We start from the raw sequence: 24741 nt of genomic DNA, 5'->3' as shown, positions 1-24741 counted from the left end.
GTGCACCAGCAAGTCTAGATCACCTGTTTTTGGCAGGATTCTACTGACACAGAGGCAGCTTTATGGGATTTTGCCCAGGATATGCTCAGACCCGGACATTGCTCTTTTTTCTGGGAATTTCTTGGGCAAATCAGGACTGTTGGCAACTATGAAACATCAGAAATACAAGATTTAGTGAACACATAAACTCAATGGACCAATACTTAAAGTTTACACAGAATAACGAATTACTATTTTTGGACTTTGTGTCATGGAGGGGTGTGACTTGGACATTGAGATCTATAGGAAACCTACCCACACAGACCAGAATTTGTTTTTGATTCCCACTGCCCACTGAAACACAAACTGTAGGTTTTTAGGGCTCTGCAACAGGGGGCTGAGATGATACCAAACAAAGAGAGAGTCTAAAGAGAAAGAGCACAAATATCTCAGGAGTGATTTGAAAGGTTGTGGCTGTTAAGACTGGGCCTTCAGTAAGACATCCACAAGGTCAAATAAAAACACAGGATCTTCAAACAAAGGGTAGACGCAGAACACATGGAGTATTATAGCCATCCTATAGGTAGCTGGAGTCTCAGAAAAACTCAGAAGGATCTTTAAGAAATCACTGTGTCCTTCAAGCCCAATAATACACTTAACACAGCAATAGATGGATCGAAATTCAGGCCAAATTTGGATTGATCTGTGAGCAGTCTGGTTGTACAGAAGTCGATCTCTCTTTCAATCAACTTCTGTACAGCCAGCCTGTTGGAAAATGTTTGCTTGATCAGTACCGCTGGATTTAGCTGGCAATGCTGATGAGTGTATTCTGACAGCGGGAAGCCTCCATGCTGTCAAAATACAATAACTTCTTGAAAGGAATTCCCACATCCAATTCGAGTGTGTCGATGGGGGAATCAAATCTTTTTTTTCTCGCCAACCCACTGGTTGAACGAAAAAAAATGAATTATGGCCTTAGACATCCTAAAGACCCAACACCCAAACACAAGAAAAGTAACTTGGTGTATGCAGAGCAGTGTAGTGAGGATTGCAAAGAACTATACATTGCAGAGATAGAACAACCTCTCTACAAATTAATGTCCAAATATAGGAATGCAAATTCTACAGGTCAAGATTCAGCAATCTTCAAGCGCCTTGAAAAGGAAAAGAGACATTTTTTTGAGGACAATGAAGTGCACATTTTGGACAGAGAGGGCAACTGGTTCGCAAAAGGTGTGAAATAAGCCATTTAAGTGAAAATGGAACAACCACCTCAGAATAGGGGTAAGGGGCCTTTGACACCATCTGTAATTCCACATCTAAAACCATTTTAACATCTCTACCCCAGTGATTTGAAAATATTTTACACCTTTAGCCATGTATATCGAGGAACTAACACCTATGAACCCTTTCCTGACATCAACAGTGGGGTTATATAACTAGAACAAGGTGATTGCACAACTTTCACACCTACCATCCTGTTCTTGGACAACAAACATCTACACATTCCATGGTGATTTGATTAAGACTCTTTAAGATGTGGATTTAAATGTCTGTGTTTCTTTTTGACTCTCATTGCAACCAAAGAAGTGCTTGGATTAGCTACGAAATGTCTTCAACTTTACAGAACAAATCTAGTTGAACGCAACTAACTGCTACTAGCTATAGACATTTAACATGTATGTAAAGCCTAACAATTTACGTTTTTTTCTTGCTTTTGGCCTGTTAAATATACAACTAGAACCATTTGTTTTATCTGTTTGATGTGTGCAAAAAAAACCTGTTGATCATGTCAAAAATTCAGGGCTGTCCTGTGTCCCACTGCACGTTTCCTATGCTATCTCAAACATTCCTACTTGTTCATATCTTGGACTACAGAATGATTAGGCTTTATGTTGTAGAAATCTGAGAGTGGGCGTGGCTAACGGGTTGATTTACTAAAGGCAAATAGGCTGTTCACTTTGCAAGGGAAGTTGCACTTTGTACAGGAATTATCCTCAGAGCTTAGTGAATGGGATGAAGTTTTGGTTTTTGAAGAATACCCAATCACTTGCAAAGAAAATGTTTAAAAAAAGCAATTTATCTTGCAAGAGATTGGGCGTTGGAAGTCAGCAGAGCTTCATCTCATTCTCTTACATTCTTTCATTCTCTTAAATATATGCCTCTAATTACTTTCTTTCAGATCATTTCTGGTCAGTCAATTGGACTCCGGCCGCTCTCCTCCCCCAATCTAAGGGCTGCAGTGGGAGGGGCTGGGATCTCCCTCTGACGTCAGCCAGGAGGTTACCGCCCCTCCTGCTGTAGCCCCTGCATATAACCTGACCAGAGTATCATGGATCAGCAGCCATGATTGACGTGGTCAGTTTACATAGGGGGAAACAGGAACATGCAGGATCAACCAGGTTTTTTACAGCACAGAAAGGGACAGATTAGACAGCACTGTGCTGTTTAACCTGCATTAAGCTTCGGGGCTATTTCTCTGCTAAAGGTACAAGCTGACTTTGCAGCATTGAGGGGACAATGGATGGGGCCATGTATTGTAAAATCTTGCATGAGAGCCTTCTTCCCTCAGCCAGAACACTAAAGATGGGTTGTGGATGGGTCTTCCAGCATGATAACGACCCAAAACATACTGCTAAGACAACAAAGGATTGGCTCAAGAATAGGCACATTAAGCTCATGGAGTGGCCTAGCCAGTCTCCAGAACTTAATTCTAAAGAAAATTATGGAGGGGGCTGAAAATTTGGGTTGCCAAACGACAGCCAAGAAACCTTAAGGATTTAGAGAAGATCTGTAAAGAAGAGTGGACCAAAATTCTGAGATGTGTGCAAACCTGATCACCACCTACAAGAAACGTCTTACCTCTGTGTTTGTGAACAAGGCTTTCTCCACCAACTACTAAGTCATGTTTCGCTTGGGGATCGAATACTTATTTTACTCACTGAACTGCAACTCAATTTATAACATTTGTATCATGTGTTTTTTCTGGATTTTTGGTTAATATTCTGTCTCTATCATTTAAAATACACCCATGATAAAAAAATGATAGACCCTTCATTTCTTTGTAATTGGGCAAGGTTGCAAAATCTGCAGGGGTATTTATCGGAGTAAAACACGCAATTTTTTCCCCTTAAAATCAGGGGAAAATCATGGTTGCGTGTTATACACCAATCCCTGCTGTCTCTGAGTGAAGAGGAGCGAGCGCTGCTGAATTACATAGAGCCGCGATCTCCTGTGTACCCAGAGCTCCGTCACTCACAGCCACGCCTCCTGGCCCCGTATTGGGACACTGTTCTGTCTATCATATGAACAGGGCCAGGAGGCGTGGCTGTGAGTGACGGAGCTCTGGGTACACAGGAGATCGCGGCTCTGTGTAATTCAGCTGCGCTCGATCTTCCTCTTCCCTCAGAGACAGCAGGGATAATCCAAAACTGGTGAGGCTGCAATGACGGGAAAGGTGAGGCTGCAGATGGGCACTGAACAGGTTGCATTGTTGGTCAATTTATAGGCTGCAGATGGGCACTGAACAGGCTGCATTGATGGGCAATTTATAGGCTGCAGATGGGCACTGAACAGGGTGCATTGTTGGTCAATTTATAGGCTGCAGATGGGCACTGAACAGGGTGCATTGTTGGTCAATTTATAGGCTGCAGATGGGCACTGAACAGGGTGCATTGATGGACAATTTATAGGCTGCAGATGGGCACTGAACAGGCTGCATTGTTGGTCAATTTATAGGCTGCAGATGGGCACTGAACATGTTGCATTGTTGGGCAATTTATTGGCTGCAGATGGGCACTGAACTGGGTGCATTGTTGGGCAATTTAATGGCTGCAGATGGTCACTGAGCAGGGTGCATTGATGGGCAATTTAGAGGCTGCAGATGGGCACTGAGCAGGGTGCATTGATGGACAATTTAGAGGCTGCAGATGGTCACTGAGCAGGGTGCATTGATGGACAATTTAGAGGCTGCAGATGGGCACTGAGCAGCAGGGTGCATTTATGAGCTATGACTCTAATTTTGCTTCAAAGTTCTTTATTTAAAGTGTAAGTTTTTTCCGTAGCCTCCCTGGTGGTATGATTTTGTCAGATTTTTGCGTCTCAAAGTGGTACAATTATTTTGCATAGAAATTTGGCATTTTATATTGTAGTCCTGTAATTCTTAGCAATAACACACTTAAATCTGTCCAAACAAGAGTCTAGTAGACATCCCAGGTATGATAAAGTTTGAAACACAAAATCATAAATTATGATATAATAAATAAATATAAATAATTATAAAAAATAATACTATAATAATAACAAAATGAATTTCCCCACGATTCACTATCACTCAATTCTGCAAGTGTTCTAATTTACTATCGCAGTTTTCTAGCTGGTCTAAAACCACTTTTGACATAAAGGGACACTTTTTGGTTGCTATGGACAATCTCCAGTTTCCAGGCAGAAAGAACAGTATTTATAATATAAAACTGCATGCAGGACACTGGAGAAAGCACTGGGGACAAAAGGGTGGTGAAATGATTTCATACAGTAATGTAATCTGTAAGATTACAGTGTACTGTATGTGTTATGGTTTGTACATTTTTTGAATTTGCCGCCAGGCTCCGCCCCCGTGCGTCTCAACGCTCACAGGGAACAGAGCCCGGCACAGAGAGGCTTCGGGCGGAGGACAGAGCCCACGGACACAGCGGGGGGACATCGCAGGATCCTGGGGACAAGGTAAGTACACCGCACCAGGATCCTGCATTGCAATCCCGAGTGTGGCTCGGGGTTACCGCTAATGGTACTGAAACTTAACCCCGAGCCACACTCGGGAAAACCGCCAGGGAGGTTGAACTCCTAAAATTGGGGTGCGTGTTATACGCCAATAAATATGGTAATTATTTTCAGAGTATTATCAGTAGTTTAAAGATTAAACACTGAAGCTGTTTATTTCAGATGGTCTCTTTCTGATTGAAACTCTGTAGGGCCTTATCTGAACGCAGTAGCGAGGCGGATACTGATCTGACTCGTTCAGCTGTGTGCGCAGACTTGGTACTAAGCTATGCAACTCTGTAAAAAAAATGTATTTTCTATGTTTCCTTTGAGCAGTGCCTAATAAATACTGCTGGACAGAAAAGAACATTCAAATTCATATGCAATATTTCACTTTACAATAGACACAGTGCACAACCAAGTGTAGTTCATGCTTATTTATTTAAAATATTTTATTATACAAATAATTTATGTACACAGTATTTGTAACTCAGGTATGTACACAGATTGTGGAGAAAGTAGAGTAGTGCAGAGGAAGCACCGTCCTGTCTGTATCCCTGTGGTCCTGTAGGTGATTCCATGCATTGGCATTAAGTGAGAACTAGGGGTGCAGTGCACCGACACTGACCTCGGAGATCCCATGTTTATTGCAGAGGGAAAGCTAAAGCACACATGATGCCCAGCTTCAGGCATGAGGTAAACATTGTGACAGAAGAGTGTGTGTACACATGCGCACACAATGTACAGGGCCACCAACCCTGCAATTTTGATCTTTACACACTAGGTAGGGATGTTTTATGGCACCAGCATTCTACTCCCGTATACAAACCTTATTCTATAGATTGCATATACAGAGCCTTCCATAGGTTCCTATGCTGTGTACAGCATATGTCTTTGTATTGTCAATCCTGATTGTGCTTCCAAATCCAGAGAGGTGCAGGGATTGTCCGAAATAGAAGCAATGTCAGCAAATGTGGGTGTAGTTTAAGTAGTTTAAGTGGATCAAAGAATTCCTTAGTGGGCCACATTTTTTTTTTTTTTTTAATTTTGAAAGTCAGGGAAGTATGGAAAAAGAAAAAAATAAGAGGGAACTCCAGACAAAACCCAACAAGCAGTAAATGCATATACTGTGTCAATAATGATATACTCTTTTCTTTGCAGACTTGCTGTTTGACAGGAACTCAACCTTTGGTAACAGTTATGAGCAAACAACTGCTCCAAAAGCTTTCACTGACACCGACTCCCCTGTACTTGTCCTTGTGCACAGTGTAATGTAGGATTTTAAAGCATACATGATGAACAATGGAAAGTATGGCTCTGGTGACGGGTCCTGCTGTGCAACTTTGACAGCCATCTTTCTAAAAGTGTGTTTGTTTGTTTTTTTTCTCAGGAGTAGTATTAATGGATGACTGATAACTGAAGATTTGTCCATAGTATCATTGTCACTGTGCCTCCATGTTGGCATCTTTTTTTGGTCACTTTCCCAGGGCCTGGCTATGGTGGTAGACGTGATCTTTATCAAACTACAGGAGGTCGTATGCTCCAGCAGTGGCTGAGGTGGGTGCAGTTCTTGCAGCAGAGCTGTAGTAATAGGGAGAACCTAGAAAGTATCATAAGGGGAGAAATTTGTTATTTAGTGCAATATTGCTTTGTAAACCATCTACACATAGTATGAAGACCACGTGACTAAAAGTCCAAAGCACATAAAAATGGGTCAGTCAAAGTTATCGATCTGGACATTGCTAGACATAACCTGACTGGTGTTTTGTTTTTCCAAGGCTACGTTCGCCTTTAAGAAAAAAAAGAATAAATGCGCATATGTTTACATGAAAAAAATGGGCATTTATTATTTTTTTTGCACAGGAGCCTGCAAAGCATTGCACCCACGATCAGTGGATCATAAGTGAATGTCAGGCAGTCACTTCCAGCTTTCTGCCCCTCTGTACTGACTTTCAGATAGTAAGCTGGAGGAAGTGTCCATGGACTACGAGTGTGCTGATCAGTGCACTTGTAGTCCAAGCTGAATGGCATGGTAGGCTCTGTGAATGAATGACATGGCTGTGCAGGTGGGCAATTTTCAATATGATGGCAGCTGTGGGTAAAAACGGGGACTCAAGGGGGGACGGGGTTGCTGGGACATGTTACATGTTACATCCTAAATACAGGTTCTAAAGGTGATCTTATCCTTTAATCCCAAACTGAATTGTAGAGAAGGGCCTTTTCTCGCTGAAGGAAAGCAGTGGTCTTTTGGCAGTGGTCCGAACCCCCCTTGCCCTCCGAGTCAGAGCTAGACCCCTGTAATCAACAGGGAGCATTGGATTTGCTAAACACAGAGCTATAGGTCTGACTCTGCAGAGAGATCGCTGCTTCCACAGAGAACTGTGTCTGCACAATATGCTGTCAGGGGGAAAGCTTCACTAATCAGGCTATGGCTGCTTTCTGAAGATAATTAACAGTAAGACTTAGGGTGGCCATACAGTATACAATTTTCTTTTTCAATTTCCTTCACATTTACCTATGCAGTGAAAGGGCCTGCCTGATTGCATACAAATTGAAAGTGTTTAGGTTTGAACTCATATTATATGGTTTTGGTAAATCTAAAGGAAAATTGTACAAGAAAATTGTATAACGTATGGCCAGCCTTACTCAAATTATTTTTTTTACTGAAAATATAGATTTAATAAATTGTAGCACAAATATTATGTGACAAAAACATTTGCAACTACCACCATTTTATTCTACAAGGTCCCTGCTTTCAGAACATACATATTGTTTTGGGATTTTAAATGCATTTTCATGTACAACATGTTTTGTATGTTTGTGCAAAATGAAAAATATAATGTAGCTTGGGCAGCAATGAGTTAAAGAACCAGAATTGGTCTTTGAGTTATACATAGAACCTGGTGGCATAAGTAGCATCACAGGCATTAATATATATCAGTCACTTCAGTGGTAAGATCTTGCTGGTTCTGGTTCTGGTTCTCTACATTAAAATGCTGGGCACTTGGCCCACTTTTGGCATGTTCCCAGACCTGGGGCATTCTTCACAATATGAAATAGAATATAAATACAAATACAGCAGGGAAACTATAACTTTCCTATACCTTTCCTTTTTATTTAAAGGTGTGGAACCTGGAAACTTAAATACAGAAAGTCTTGCCACTGAAGTCCCTAAGAGATTTGAAGCTGCTAGGTGATAAAATCTTCCAGACACCATCTACCACAAACTTTGCAGTGTACCGACTGTTAAGGCTGGGTTCACACTTATGCGAATTGGATGTGGGGAAATTATGCGAATTGGATGTGGATTTCCCCACATCCGATTCGCATGACAGGAGAGTGTGCCCGTCTTTCAATGGAGCTCGTTCACCCATCTCCGGGGCAGCCGTGGTCTGCACTGGAAAAGGGTCCTGTGCGTCTTTGGCTCTGTTTCAGGTCCGAACTCAGGCAAAAATTCAGACCTGATTCATACCTGATTTGCAGATGAAACAGAGAAGAGAGATGCACCGGACTGACCCCTGCTTCAAACCGCGGCTGGGGCTAGTGTGAAGGTACTTTTTGTGATGATCAGAGCAAAGTCTATTAAAAAATGCCATTTTATAAGTGTCAGTTCTGTGGCCCTGTGACACACAACAGACACTTTTCTTGCTGGAGTGAAAGTACTAGTAGTATTAGCAGGCTTGTTTATTTTTTTTAATGATTATTTTATGATAGTGAGACCTTTGACTTCTGTCTGAAATAGGGAAAATTTGATGAATAAAATAATGGGTGGGAATATATTTCTGTACCTGTGAAGCATTTTGCGACCATTTACCAGTCTATCTAATGTTGAGTTAGTAGATAGAGCTGTGTAAACTGTAATACTTATAACACCAAATCACGTTTCAGTACTGTTAACAGAAGATTAAAACATGATTATTGGTTGCTTTGGGGTACCACATATTGTCTTCCTGAATAAGCCTGTATATAGTCTAGCCAACATATACCTGGATTTTAGGAACAGTCAGTGCTGAGAAGTGAGGAAAGCATGTAGAAAGAGCATTGTGCTTGAAAAATAATGTCACTGCTTCTCCTTTTTTTTTTCTAATAACTGTGCTACAAAACCTATTATTTCCAATGTACTTACTTAGCAGGCTGGAACCAGGGAACCGCCAGCTGTCTCCGTATGCGGCGTAAGCCCCGTGGCTATATGCATTACCAGTGTAATCGCTTCCTGCTGGGAAAACAAGAGCTGTCAGGTCACACAGAACAGCGGGCAGAAGACCTTACCTTAACAGTGTGACTGTGCAATGCGGCTGATATCTCACTCATAGGACAACCTGCCCACCCATCTGCAGACCCCTGAAAAAGTCTATTAGGAACTATTTTTAAGATACAGGAATCCACCTGATGGCAGGAGCAAGGCTTAAATTGTATCCAAGCCCAAGAACACAAAATGTAATACATTGCAGCTTATCAGTCCTTTAAATCGATGGCTGCATTCGTTTTCCTTTTTTTCAGGATTTTTTCTCCCATATTTTCATATGGCAATCCTGCCAGTAACACACCTGTTGTAGGTTGACTATTTTCATTCACTGTACTGTATTTGTGTAGGAGCACTGTTGTCACCCTAGACTGCTTGGATATTGAAAGACACGCTGTTCCAGGTGAGATGGACTAGCCTAATACACTCCACACATGGGTGCCCGGCCTGGCTCGCCTCCGTAATGCATACAATCCAAGAAGAAACGGCTGCACACCACAGCAAGTCCTTATACCATTAATTGTATGATCTCCAAAATAAAGTGACACAACCAGGACACAAATAGGCTTCTGCTAGTTGTCGTGTTTCACACAAACACTGCTTAACTGTATTTATGATTAAGGACAGTGTTTGTGTGAAACGCGTAAACTATCAGCAGCCTATATGTGTCCTGGTTGTGTCACTTTATCTGGCGATCATACAATAAATGGTGTAAGAACTTGCCGTGGTGTGCAGCTGTTTCTTCTTGGATTGTATGCATTACGGAGGTGAGCCAGGCCAGGCACCCATGTGTGGAGTGTATTAGGCTAGTCCATCTCACCTGGAACAGCGTGTCTTTCAATGTCTTTCAGTGTCTCCTATACTAGAATCCCAAGGTCTGAACATCTACCATAGCTATTACTATAACGTTCTACTCTCCCTGGTTGGGTTTCTAATGTGTTTAACATGCAACAGGAGGGTCGGGAATGCCAAAATGTGGATGGGTTCACCATGTACTGCGGTTCCATTACTAAAGCCCTTTGGCACCAAACATTTGATTTCCTATGCAACACTCTGCTGAAACCACTTCATTTTCCAGGAACATTTTCTTGTCACACTAATCCTAACTTGTCTTAGAATGTTGAGATGTGTAAATAAGCTTATGTGAGATGAGTGAATATCTACTGAAGATAAGGGAAAAAATTGTAAATTTAATCTTAGAAACACCTAAAACTGTAAAATGTGTAGTAACAGAGCCAAAAACTAGACGTGGGAAAATCTTTTTTGTCCAGTAGATGTGAAAAGCCAGTAGGTGGAACAGCCCAATAGACAGCAATGCTATCCCTGTCAAATACTTCATATGAAATATTGGTGAATTTGTCAGGGGACACAGCATACATAAAAGCATGAATTATTGTTTTGGGTTGGAACTTAGAACCAAAAATCCTAGCGGGATTCAAATGATGTAAAAAACGCTGCTATCAATTGAAGGTGGTTTGTTATTTCAAAATACAAACATGAGTAATCATGGACATTCCTGCTGATGATAGACAGTTTGCAACTCTTATGCCCTGTACACACGATCGGACATTGATCGGACATTCCGACAACAAAACCTATGGATTTTTTTCCGATGGATGTTGGCTCAAACTTGTCTTGCATACACACAGTCGCACAAAGTTGTCAGAAAATCCAATCGTTCTGAACACGGTGACATAAAACACGTACGTCAGGACTATAAACGGGGCAGTAGCCAATAGCTTTCGGCTCTTAATTTATTCTGAGCATGCGTGTGTACACACGATCGGAATTTAACCGATCGGATTTTGTTGTCGGAAAATTTTATATCCTGCTCTCAAACTTTGTGTGTCGGAAATTCCGACGGAAAAAGTCCGATGGAGCCCACACACGATCGGAATTTCCAACAACACAATCCGATCGCACTTTTTCCGGCGGAAAATCTGACCATGTGTACAGGGCATAAAGGTGAAGCATCTATACTTTAAAATGATTCTACCCAACACTGAAAATGTCATTGTTCATGTTGCCAGACCAATACATAAGTAGTATAACATACAGAAGACCCTATATGAATGTAGATTATTACAATATATGACCCTTACTAAATCTTTGTACAAAAGAGTGGTATATTAAAACGATTAAATAAAATATTAATTATTTTTCCCAAAGCAACCTGCACTCTAAGTAAACTAATCAAACATGCCTACGTGAAGGATAAATGGATAACATTTCTCCAAAGTAAAGGAATTCCCCTTTTAGACATTTGTCACCAGAAAAAGTGACCCCGTTGGAAGACTTCATATTCCACATTCAAGTTCTCAGTTAATTTAAGAACTACCACATCCCATAGTTGAGTGTGGACATGGTGGGAAGTGGTGTGCGTGTGTTGGTACTTGACATTCTGAAAAGTCAAGTCTTGCTTACTAGGGGGCCAAGCAACTCCTAGGTCGCTCTAGGAATAGAAGAACGGGACAACATGATTAATTAAATATAATGGACATTCCTGCTGATGATAGACAGCTTGCAACTCGGCGAGACACCTATACTTTAAATTAATTCTACCCAACAATGAAATTACATTGTTTATGTTGCCAGATCAGTACATAAGCAGTATAACATAGTTGATCTTATATTCGTTGTAGATTATTACAATATATGACCCTTACTAAATCTTTGTACAAAAGAGTTGTATATTAAAACTGTTAAATAAAATATTCATTATTTTTTCCAAAGCATCCTGCACCCTAAGTAGATTAACCTAACATGCCTATGTGAAGGATAAATGGGCATGCAGATTACTGGGAGCTGAGAACAGTTCTGTCTCATATACACACAGAGTTAAACTATAACTGCTTCTCTTTATTTATCTTGACCAATCTCATTTCACGCTCCAGGAGAGGAAGGAGTGTGTGCGTGCGGGTGTGTGTGGCTGGGGAGGGGGCATAAGTACTTTATATTTTTAACGCTGCATTAAGCGCATCTCCGTGGTAACACAGTAACACGCTGGCTCAGCAGGTTCCGGAGCTGTGAGTTGTGTGGGTGGGGGGAAATCGGCATTCTGCATTTCTCTTTCATTTAAATATACCTGTAGAGGTCACCTGGGGTCAGTCATATTCTCAATGGCTCTTTATCATATTATATATATGCGCTAGATGACATTTGGCAACTAGATACCCCCACGAATATAAACCCCCGTTAAATGTGGTGGCATTTAATAACAGTAAAGGAATTCAGTACCAGTGAGACAAAGCTTAAATATAAAAGGATAAATACTGCCAAACAATATTATTTTTGCTAAGTAATGTGTCCATGTACAGGCATGTTAGTATCACCTGAGCATCTACGGGGTTCAGTCATTGTAAAGGAAGTGTGTAGATGTCTCCAGTGCCAGTTTAATCTTGAGAAAAAAACAATAGCGACTGGCTGGAGAAAATCTAACCCAGCTAAATTGTTCCCTAGGGCACATTTTGTCAGGAGTGCCTGCTGGTATTCCTTGATAGAGCAATTATTTTCTAGTCTGGCTGAAAATGGCTGATTTGGGTAGATATCATCATCATATGTCTATGGATACATTTACATGTACATATGGTAGTTGTATATTAGGAAAAATATCGAACTGCACATAATTCCCCCACTCCAATATTCTCATGAGCATGTTCATGTTCACACCATCAGAGCTAATCTTAGAGTTCGGTCTTTGTATATGGACTTTTATTTGCACTGGAACCGCTTTTTCTCTTCATACGGAAGTCAAGGGAAACGCCAATGCAATGCGATGCAGCATGGAGGGAGGACAACTGAATGTCAAAAAATGGTCAGCTATGGGTCAGAAGGAAACTAACTGCAGACCAGAAGGAGGTCAACTGCAGGCCAGAGGCACCTGTAAAGGAACGTTGATGGTTCTCAGAAATATCTCAAACTGATCTCTAAAGCAAACTGAGCATTTGAGAGCAAGCTGCCCATCTACACAAGCCCTAATTCTCCCTAGAGCTGTTCCTCTAGCAGGATAGAACCATTGGCAGCTGCTGAAGTCACTGGTCCTCAGAACTGCAGGTATGGAGCAACAATCACCAATGTTTCTTTCAATGTGGATCTCTTGTACATACAGTTTGACCAGACTGATGGGCAAAGGTCTAACAATATTACTTCTCACCATACTGAATAGAGATATCTGGTCTAAATTACTAATACTGTTTCAGCTGTCAAAGAGATTTTAGGCACAAAAAATTCCAAATGTTAGTAAATGGAACTTTTACAAGAACTTGGATTGTATTCTGTATGGAGGGGCATTACTTTTTACATAGTCTATTTGGCACAGACATTACATTCTCCATTTTGAAAAGCATTAGCTTGAGAGGAAAGTGAAACCAGAGAAACCTGTAAGAATGGCATCCATAACATACCTGCAACCATTCCAGCAATGGCAGATGAAGCATAGTTTCCTTGACCACTAGGTATATGTGGTGGATACCCTGGCAGAGTTGGCCCCACAACATCACGCCCTATAAAAGATTAAAAGATTAAAGAGGCAATATTGATGTTCCTTGTAGCAACCCAGATTAACATTATAAGACAAAGTATACCTGTCATGGGAAGAATCATGGGGTTGTCATTGTTTGTGATTTTCTAGAACTGCTAGTTGACTGGCTGTGTCTGGTTGGTCGTAGACCAGGAGCAAACATGCAGCAAATGAGCTCCAAAGAAATGTCAGAAATACTATTTTTACTTGTTTAGGTCAGTGACTCAATGTATTGAAGCCAAAGGATCTTTATGACAACCAGGGACCTAGCATTTTCAGGAGAGGCCAGCAATGGAAGGCAGTTTTTTTGTTTCTTCTAACATGGACAAAGGTGATAAGATGTACAACCTTGTTTCTTCATAATAAAACCAACTTTTTATCCTTCTTAATAGTCCTAATTCATACATAGGTATATGCCCAAAGTTTATTTCAGCTTTGGATAAAATATGAATTAGTTACAACCCCTGTCATCTGTGTCCCATTACAGAGATTTCTCCTGTCTTGCTGCCTGCTAGACACAAGAAGAAATTTCTCCAAAGTAAAGCTGGCCATAGATAAAAGGGCATTTCATCACTCAAAACTTTTCAAAGGGCTAGTTCACTGTCTTTCAGACATTAGGGGGCCAGGTTGTGGCCAGTGAGGGTACAGAATATGCAGGGCCCAGCATTAGTAGGAATACACATGGCCTCAGGGTTTGTGGTCAGTAGGAGGACAAGTAGTGTCCCATCATTGGTATTAATGGGACTAATAGTACCCCATCATTTGTATCAGTGGAAGAAATAGTGCCCAATTGTTGGTGTCATTGGGAGGAAAATTGCCTCATATCATTGGCAGGAATAGCACCCCAAGGGCCAGATAGAGGTTAGCAAAGCGCAGCATCAGACCCTCAGACCACAATTTGGAGACCTCTGCCTTAGTCTAAAGCTATAATAATTTTGAATCCATTGATCATTCCAACCTGCCACAGTTATTCTTGGCATACATATTCTTGCTATTATTCTTCCCAAAGCTTAGAATGAACCAAACATGAGCCATTAATAGCTATGCTGCTAATATATTTTTGCCAGAGAGAGACACAAAAAGTATTGTCCACACGTGAATGAACTGGCCTGTCTAAAGCTGGACATACACCAGTAGTATTTCGTTTAAAAATTATTGTTTTCAGAAGATTTGTTGGATTTTCTAATGGTTAGTGGGGTCAAAATGACAAACATTTTCAAACCAAAAAAATTTGAAATAACAGGATGGAAATTTTTTTCTTGAATGAAGAAAATTCTAAGTGCGAATCTGGTTATTGTTTGAGAACATTAAGCATATTATACACATGCTAACAAACCTACTTATTAAGTCTGGGATTTCATACAAGGATCAGGTCTGGATGAAATCTGAAGGGCTTTCAAACTTAGTTGACTCGGTACTATATATGGGGCGGCACAGTGGTGTAGTGGGTAGCACTCTCGCCTAGCAGTAAGAAGGGTCACTGGTTCGAATCCCAACCACACTACCTGCTTGAAGTTTGCATGTTCTCCCTGTGCCTGCATGGGTTTCCTCCGGGTACTCCGGTTTCCTCCCACACTCCAAAGACATGCTGGTAGGTTAATTGGATCCTGTCTAAATTGTCCCTAGTATGTATGAATGTGAGTTAGGGACCTTAGATTGTAAGCTCCTTGAGGGTAGGGACTGATGTGAATGTACAATGTATGTGTAAAGCGCTGCGTAAATTGACAGCGCTATATAAGTACCTGAAATAAATAAAATAAATAAAATAAAATATAAGGACTTCCACACAAAGGGCATCCAATTGCTCTCTAAGGATGACAATAATGTAGTGATGGCAAAAAAGGCTGATATTTTAAAACCTATCATGTAATGTATATATCCAGATTCTCCCTAGCTCCCTATCTGATGACAAATTTCTGCACCACCAGACTGGGAATTCATGCCCCCTGTTGGAGTGCTCCCATATTCACCGGGATAGACTTATACTGTGACACCACATCCACAGCCACATTGAGGGCAAGATCTTGCACAGCCTTTTGTCATGCTGGTATCATAATTATTATTTTCTTTTCTGTAGAAACACATTTCTGTGCTTGGGCTTTAAAAACTCCCGAAGAAGTGGAACTTTATACACGAAACATGTCGAGAAGAATCTGGATATATACAATCAGCCTTTTTTGCCATCACTACATTATTGTCCAGTCCATAGAGAGCAATTGGATGTCCTTTGTTGCATAATCTGTCTGTGTATATGTTTTTTTTTTTTTAAATGCTGTAATAAATACTACCTTTTAAATATTTACCCATGTGTGGAAGTCCTTATACAGTACCATTAAAGTCCATGATAGCCTCAAACAAATGGTTTCCCCTTAAATTAATATAGGACCTAAACGATCTGGAGGATGGGATAAACAGTTCAATCTCTGTATTTGCAGACGATACTAAGCTAAGCAGGGCAAACACTTCTCCGCAGGATGTGGAAACCTTGCAAAAAGACCTGAACAAATTAATGGGGTGGGCGACTACATGGCAAATGAGGTTCAATGTAGAAAAATCTAAAATAATGCATTTGGGTGGCAAAAATATGAATGCAATCTATACACTGGGGGGAGAACCTCTGGGGGAATCTAGGATGGAAAAGGACCTGGGGGTCCTAGTAGATGATAGGCTCAGCAATGGCAGGCAATGCCAAGCTGCTACTAACAAAGCAAACAGAATATTGGCATGCATTAAAAGGGGGATCAACTCCAGAGATAAAACGATAATTCTCCCGCTCTACAAGACTCTGGTCCGGCCACACCTAGAGTATGCGGTCCAGTTCTGGGCACCAGTCCTCAGGAAGGATGTACTGGAAATGGAGCGAGTACAAAGAAGGGCAACAAAGCTAATAAAGGGTCTGGAGGATCTTAGTTATGAGGAAAGGTTGCGAGCACTGAACTTATTCTCTCTGGAGAAGAGACGCTTGAGAGGGGATATGATTTCAATTTACAAATACCAGACTGGTGACCCCACAATAGGGATAAAACTTTTTCGCAGAAGAGAGTTTACCAAGACTCGTGGCCACTCATTAAAATTAGAAGAAAAGAGGTTTAACCTTAAACTACGTAGAGGGTTCTTTACTGTAAGAGCGGCAAGGATGTGGAATTCCCTTCCACAGGCGGTGGTCTCAGCGGGGAGCATTGATAGCTTCAAGAAACTATTAGATAAGCACCTGAATGACCACAACATACAGGGATATACAATGCAATACTGACACATAATCACACACATAGGTTGGACTTGATGGACTTGTGTCTTTTTTCAACCTCACCTACTATGTAACTATGTAACTACTATGTAACTATGTAACTACTATGTACCTACTATGTAACTATGACCTAGGTACTCTTAACAAATAAATACTTTGTATGGCACATATTCTATTTAGTTGACTCTGTAATGGCAAGATGGAATGCTCTGACAAATAATTTTTTGAAAATTCCAGTATGAACATTCAAATGAAATTTTACGGGTGTTTGGCCAGCTTAAACTGTTACTAAACCAAGTAATATGAAAATAGTTCATCTCCCCCCACAGTGCCCACAGCTTATAAATCTTCTTTTTACATTAAAATACTGCCACTATATACCTTTTTGGCTGATCTGTATACCACGGTCACGTGATAAACTGCAGGGTCTGCCCGAGTGCTGAGTGTTCAGGTAGGTGGAGATTTTCACCATAGCTTGTGTTCTCATGCTGTTATGGGAAGCGGATCATCCATCCATCAATCAAGATGTGCCATCCCACCCACTGTGTTCTGTTTTATTTACTGGGCATGGAGGAGGAGGGAGGGACTGGGCTGTCATTGAGGATCTGTATACACGCCCAAATGTGTAATGTCAATATCATGTGACCTGGCTATCTCTGATCAACAAGGAAATGTTCTCTCCAGCAAGATAGACCAAACTGAGCATGTGCAGCAGTACTACCCTCACTGTGTCTTATCTGGCCTTACCAAGAAAGACCCTGCAGGGGGGGGGGGGATTGGTCCATATAGGATCAAAGAGCCTTTTTACACAATGCAAAGGATTAACCCCTTAAGTTCCACAGTGAGTATAACAAGCATGCTATTATGCATATACAGACAGATGTTACTGTTGTGAGTTTAGTAACACTTTAACTCCCTGCAGAAGAACACGGCTTTTTTCTTCCCCTTGTGTACTGTATGTTGCAGAGGGAGTGCTGTGTGTACTTGCCATGATGCTCCAACAAGGGACATGGCTTCATAGCAAGGGGACAGGACTTTGCCGTATTATGAATTTGGAACATTCTTAGCTCTTGTCATGTAAAGTAGACCTATTTCCTTCAAGCACAACCTTTCCTAGGTTCTTAAGAAATAAAGTACTGTATGTTTGTATTTTATTTGGGAAGGTATTATTCTGATTTTAGAAGCATATATTTTAGTGGTTTGTCTTTGGCCATTTTGCCTTCAAGCAAATAGTAACTAAGAAAAGTCAACAAACTATTTTTTCAGAAACACCATTAAGCATGGGTTAGAAAAACAACAACTAGGTTTTCAACATCAGTCATCAATCATTTATTTTCCTCTGAGATTTGAGTTGCCATTACATTTTATGAATGGTTAAAAATCACAATTGTCAATATCAAGTTTTCTTAGAAGGCATGAATAATAGTCCATTTTTTTTTAATTACTTCCCAATTTTCATTACTGTTTGACTATAGTTTTTCTGAGTTGCAGTTTTTTTTAGATGTGTAGGAATATTAAAAATATTTTTAGCAGAAATATTTTTGCATTAAAAAAAAAAAAAAAGATTAACAAAAGGAACATAAGCTATGCAGAAGTGTACTTTCTAGATTTCAGGATTTGCATGGAAATGCACATACCCATTCTGAACCAATTCAGCCATGTTGTATGTGTTGTATGACTAAGCAGGATAAGTACGTTACCGAGACTTTTCAGAGTTCAATAGTTCTAAACTCTGTCCTACCTACTGTTTTACTGGTGAAAATATGGTGAAATGGTGGCAAGATATTACGTTTCAAAAAATGTCACCAGCTAATTTAAAAAACAATTTTTTGAATTTTGAGGAGAAGCATAAGAGTTATTAGGTAAAGTGTTGTGTGGTGTTGGCATGACAGCTGAAGTTCTGGTTTTATGACTTGAATGTTTCATATCCAAGGACCACTAAGTCTGTCATTAATGTAGTGAGGATATATGATACTGTGGATGGCTACATGTCTAAACCCAGATAGCAAGAAATTGAGCTGTAAGTTTGAAAATGACTTGCTAAGCTATTGCTAGACTTGCCAGGCTTTACAAGTTTGTTTACACAATTGCAGCAAGTCCGCATTGCGTGACTCCAGATCAAATTTCTTTGCAAACATTCTGCAAGTCTGCTGCAAGTTCTGGTTAAGTTAAGTTGTGCAATAGTCATCCCACCACAGGGGTCACTGTGACTTGCAGAGCTCTTGCTGTAGACTCACCACTGCAACTTTTCTCTTGCTAGAGACTTGCCATGCAAATTTGCTACAGATTGGAAAGTGTCACCTAGAATTTGTGCGTCAAGTGCTCTGCAAGTGGACAACTTGCCAATGAAAATGTGCAGCAAATTAGCAGACTTACAATTCAACACTGGCACAAATTTGTGGCAAGTTTTCCTTGCTATCTGGGAAGGACCATAGACAATTAAATTTTGGACATTTTTGGATTTTTACTGAAAGGTGTGAGAAAGGACTTATGTCCCGTACACACGGTCGGACATTGGTTGGACATTCCAACAACAAAATCCATGGATTTTTTCCTACGGATGTTGGCTCAAACTTGTCTTGCATACACACGGTCACACAAAGTTGTCGGAAAATCCGATCGTTCTAAACGCGGTGACATAAAACACGTACGTCGGGACTATAAACGGGGCAGTGGCCAATAGCTTTCATCTCTTTATTTATTCTGAGCATGCGTGGCACTTTGTGCATCGGATTTGTGTACACACGATCGGAATTTCCGACAACAGATTTTGTTGTCGGAAAATTTTATATCCTGCTCTCAAATTTTGTGTGTCGGAAATTCCGATGGAAAATGTGTGATGGAGCCTACACACGGTCGGAATTTCCGACAACAAGGTCCTATCACACATTTTCCGTCGGAAAATCCGACCGTGTGTATGGGGCATTAGTCTGTGGCCACGGGATAATCATACTTATAAATTATAGACTGCCATCCAACATTCTATTGTCCAATTACTGTTTCTATTGAGCTCAATGAGACAATTGTAACATGTTTTTTGCATCATGTGCCTACAAAATGTAACTAAAAACATGGCAACATGTTTAGCACTGTGCATAGTTTGCTAAAGAGATTTCCTTAACGTGGAAGAAAAGCCTAACTATATCTATTCCTAAAAATGTTCCCACCCTCCTCCTCCTGCCTAATCTGTATACTTACTTAAGAAATGTAAATTTGGGTTCCGTCATGTGATCCCGCAGCTCCTGCTCCCCTGTGTCAGTGAGTGGCTGCTGCAGGGGAGAGAGGGAGCTCTGACAACAGCTGGGCTATGGGAGTCTATGAATGACATCACAGCTCCCGGAATTATTATTATTTTATTATTATTATACAGGATTTATATAGCGCCAACAGTTTTTGCAGGACTTTAAAACATTTGGGCAAACAGTATGGTTCAGAGCTGCAGAATTATATGACTGGACCAGAGCTGATTAAAAATAGATAAGTATACAGATCATTTTAATACAGATTAGGCAGGACAGGTGGGAGGAGGGGGGGGTGGAGAATATTTTAAAAAATAGATATAGTTACTCAGATAGCAAAGATAACTTGCCACAAATTTGTGGCAGTGTCTGAAGTATGTTAACTTGCTGCACATTTTCACTGGCAAGTTGTCCACTTGCAGAGCACTTGAAGCACAAGTTCTAGTTAATACTTTTCCAATTTGTAGCAAAGTTGCATGGCAAGTCTCTAGCTAAAGCAAAGTTGCAGTGGTGAGTCTACAGCAAGAGCTCTGCAAGTTACAGTGCTCCCTGTGGTGGGATAACTATTGCACAACATAATTAAAGCAGAATTTGCAGCAGACTTGCAGAATGTTTGCAAAGAATATTGATCTAGAGTCATGCAATGCGGACTTGCTGCAATTGTGCAACACACTTGTGAAGCCTAGCAAGTCTAGCTATAACTTAGCAAGTCATTTTTAAACTTGCAGCTCAATTGCTTGCTATCTGGGGGGTATCTTTTACTTTAACTGTATTACAAAAGAATGGTAAAATATCTTTCAGGTAACATACTGCAGCATTTGTGAATACTGTAGCGTCTATCAATCATCCATACCTGTAACTGCCTGACAGGTGAAATGTCCATACATAGAAGCTGCAGGAGAAAATGCGCTGAAGGGTGTGGCTGCAGCTGTTGAACCAATTGACTGCAGATCCAAAAAGGCAGGACTATATATTGATGGAGGGGTGGAGCCTGCACTGGAACTTTCAGATGGCTCTTGTTTAATGCTATATGATGACAGCTCTGTAATGATGAAATGAGATGAAAACGGAAACTTAAAATAACAAAACAAAATAAGAGTGAGGTACATGATTGGTTAATGGAGCCGTGTGTAAAATAACAAATCCCACTGTGAATATAATGACATTGTATTTCCTAATGACTTATAATGGTTCTGCAAAATTAATTTTCTGTGCTGAATTTATAAGAATCCAAATCAGAGAAAAATAATGTTTTTCTCAGTTTAATTTAGTGTATTTTGCCGTATACAGTAAACCACATGCAAATCTGTCTACATTTAAATTATATGTGCAAATGAATGAAGATTTTTCCAGTTGAATTTTGGCAGTTTCATGGCTTTGGGCATCCAGTAATATGTAACCAATCAAAAGTCATCTCTCTTTTTTTTTGTCATGGTGTAAAAATTATAGAAAGTGAAGCAGAATCCCTCCCGTGAAGTCAATGAAAATCCTGACAGAAATTTTAACCATTCCAAAAGTTATGGCTGAAGTTGAGCCTATAAGAGTTAGACCCTGGCTTAGATAGCCCAACAGTGAGATCTCCCTACCATCATTGGGTGTTTGGGTGTGTCAAAGACTCCTGCTGCATTCCTTACAAAATAAATAAAAAAATCCTACACATATAATGGAAGCCTCTGGTGATGGTCACTTCAGGTGTGCAGACCCAGAAACACATGTACAGATCTCATCAATATCGTCATCAAGAGATATCAAAAATTTGAAGGTGGTTTCCCCTCCTAAACTTATCGAAACGGAAATAAAATTTTTTTTGTGTGAATTGACCTTTTACCATCTTGGGTATTATTGTGTACAGTTTGCTTTATATACTTATCTAATTATAAACATTATTTTTATAAACCTATTATATACTTTAAGTCTTTGCTTTCCTTTTATTATAATTTGGTAATGCTGAAGCTTACCTCTGGGTAAACCACTAAATATACAGTTGATATACATATTGGGGATCATACCAAATAGTTGTATATCTGGCTATCTATTCATGAGATTGAAATATCCTTACAAGATGACAAGAGACAAGTTGGTGACCTGAATTTTCTTTTCTGCAGTAAATAAAACAGTGTGGTCACCTCCCTGCCTGATTGGACAGAGAAGGAGCAGTAGCAGACTGGTGATTTGTCCCTCTCCTCTCTCCTCAAGTACTTACATGAGCTACTTAAATAAATTTAAATATTTTTAATGAATATGTAACTGCATTATTGGATTTTTTTAATCCCTGTCTGGAGTTCAGCTTTAGTTCAAGAATGAAAAGACAAGAGGACTTTATTATGAACATGACAAGCTCCAGCCTTGGCCAGAGTACTTACCTGAGAGAGTGGAGTACCCCTGGTGTGAGGACAGGGTCCTGCTGAGAGTGGCATTAGAAGAGGCCAATGCTGATTTCCCATCATCTATTGCATTGTTGAGTAGGGGTAGAGGATAGTGAGCCTTTAAATGTGAAGACAGTTAGTTAACCTGCAGTGAAGAGTGTATAAGATGACAGCAATGGCATAATCTTTGGCTGCACTCACTTGCTCTGCCTTGCTGTGACTAGCTGAGGGGTAGGAGTCAGGAAAGTGTTGCCTCTGGAAGGGACACTCCAATCCATCTAAAGGGTGCTGAATGTAGCCTTCTGTCCGCAGATGTTTCCGGCTCAGTCCTCCACTACCCTGAGAGTCAATGCTGAGCCTGCAGCTGTCCTGATCACCTTAGAGCAACAAACAAAATAAAGGTTACTTAATCATTTTGTGTAGAAAAAAGGATGGATATCATCTTAATGGTAGCGATTTGAAAATTAGTAGAAGTTTGGATCTAGGGTGATTCCATTTTTTGGCTAACCAAATAGATAGTATAGTGCAAGCATTTGAAGCAAGCAAGTCTTTTTCTTCTACTTTTGTTGATGGCTAACATGGTACAACACTCTGTTACTAAATTTGAAAATTACAAAAGGGATGTTTATGTCTAGCAATGGAAGCAGAAATTAAAATTTAACTTGTGAAACGGCCCAAAACTAGTGGCTATTGGCTCATAATACAAATCTGCTTTAGAAAGAGGATGATTTTTGAAAAGCATGAGCTATTATGCATTCCAACCAATCAGAGTCCTTGTTTTCCAGTGATTAATAGCTGAAACCGGATTGGTTGGTATAGGGCTTGTTGAGAGATGCTTTGATTTCCATTTCATTTGCTCATGGAGTTATGGTACTTCAAGTTTCCTCTGAGCTGCATCAAGCTGCTTTGAGTTTTTGCATTCACTTTAACCAAAACCTCTTTATTGGCTTCAGATTTTCTTAAATCCATCCATGGGTGTTTATTCAGCATGTTCCAAATAACGTCTCATTTTATCTAACTGTTTTTTAGCGATAAGTGCTGAATTATGAAAGCTGCAGCAAAGTAGAGCTGCTGCTCATAGCAGGAAGTTAGGACCCACCTCTCATTCTTACCAAGGAATATGGTTGGCTGGTTGCTATTGTCAGTGGGCTCCATTCACAAAAGCACCTCACTTGCGATATGTAGGTGTCCGGATACATTTTGTCTAAATATCGCATGCGTTCCTGAAACTGTCAATTCACTATAACGTGTTGCGGTATTTACCACAAAACATTCAGAATGCTCGGTAAATACCGCATGAAAAGGTGTAAAACTCAAGTCACAGAAGCAAATAAATAATTAAATGTGTACAGTAATTAAGTAGTATGCAGTATTTAAAGGATAAGTTCACCTTTGTTCACCTTTTTGTTTTCTAAATTCCAGCTCCCCATGTACCAATATAGCATTTATGTACTTTTTTTGCATAAATATCAAAGCTTTCCATTAAATCTACAGACCACTTACCTTACTGTCCTCATTCATGTTTCCAAAGGTATCTATTGCTTCTGCCTTACTTCCTGAATAGACTATAGGAAGGAGTTGACCAGCTGACCTCATAGCACACACCCTGCATCATCCACCTGCCTACCTACCCACCCATTCCCAGCTGTGCGTTTTTAAAATTAGATGTAATCAGTGATCACCCTCCTCACTAAATACACAATATACAATTAGATTGCATAGTGTATGGCCATCTTTATACAAGTACATAGGAGGGAGTGGACAGAAACACTCAGCTGTCAAGCCCCGTTCATATGACGTCCAGCAGGATAAGCCGCGCCCGTGGGGGCACGCAGCGATCGGTGGTGTGGTGTGTCAGTCTGACACACTGCACCCCAATCTAGGTAAAGAGCCTCTGTCATCAGCTGTGTATAATTACAGCTGATCACAGTGTAAACAGGAAAAGCCATGGCCAGCAAGGATGCCCACCCATGGCCACCAGGGATACCCACCCATGACCACCAGGTAAGCCCACTAGAGCCCACCAGGGATGGGAATCATTGCCCATTAGGGATGGCACTCTGTACCCATCAGTGATGCCTGCCAGTGCCTCTGATCAGTGCTGCCTATCAGTGCCATCTATCAGTGCCGCCCTTCAGTGCCCACCAGTGCCACCTATACGTGCCTTCCAGTGCCACCTATGAGTGCCCATCACTGCCACCTATCAGTGCCCATCAGTGCCGCCTATCAGTGGTGCCTCATCAGTGCCCGTCAGTGCAGCCTCATCACATCAGTGAAAGAGAAAACTTACTTATTTACAAAGATTTGTAACAGAAACAAAGAAAATCTTTTTTCTCTCTAAATTTTTGTTCTTTTTTTAATTTGTAGCGCAAAAAGTAAAAATCCCAGAG

General features: G+C 40.5%; 1 protein-coding gene across 5 annotated transcripts in view; it reads right to left on the bottom strand.

Annotated features, from left to right (window-relative positions):
• Positions 1 to 5219: 5219 nt before the first annotated feature.
• Positions 5220 to 24741, bottom strand: part of PAX8 (paired box 8) — a 45513-nt gene continuing 25991 nt past the window's right edge. For 2 of the 5 annotated variants that reach the window (XM_073622098.1, XM_073622099.1), the window contains exons 8-12: positions 22553 to 22728; positions 22349 to 22469; positions 13384 to 13482; positions 8864 to 8953; positions 5221 to 6337 (exon numbers count right to left, since the gene is read on the bottom strand). In XM_073622098.1, the coding sequence (XP_073478199.1) occupies positions 6261 to 6337; positions 8864 to 8953; positions 13384 to 13482; positions 22349 to 22469; positions 22553 to 22728 (563 nt within the window). In that variant the 3' untranslated portion in view covers positions 5221 to 6260. Of the gene's footprint in view, positions 6338 to 8863; positions 8954 to 13383; positions 13483 to 20838; positions 21028 to 22348; positions 22470 to 22552; positions 22729 to 24741 lie in introns of all 5 variants that reach the window. The other 3 variants (XM_073622100.1, XM_073622103.1, XM_073622102.1) reach the window with 2 other exon arrangements.

The sequence above is a fragment of the Aquarana catesbeiana genome, linkage group LG03, assembly GCF_042186555.1.
Source record: "Aquarana catesbeiana isolate 2022-GZ linkage group LG03, ASM4218655v1, whole genome shotgun sequence".
Classification (NCBI taxonomy): domain Eukaryota; kingdom Metazoa; phylum Chordata; class Amphibia; order Anura; family Ranidae; genus Aquarana; species Aquarana catesbeiana.
This window is presented reverse-complemented; position numbering and strand designations above follow the sequence as displayed.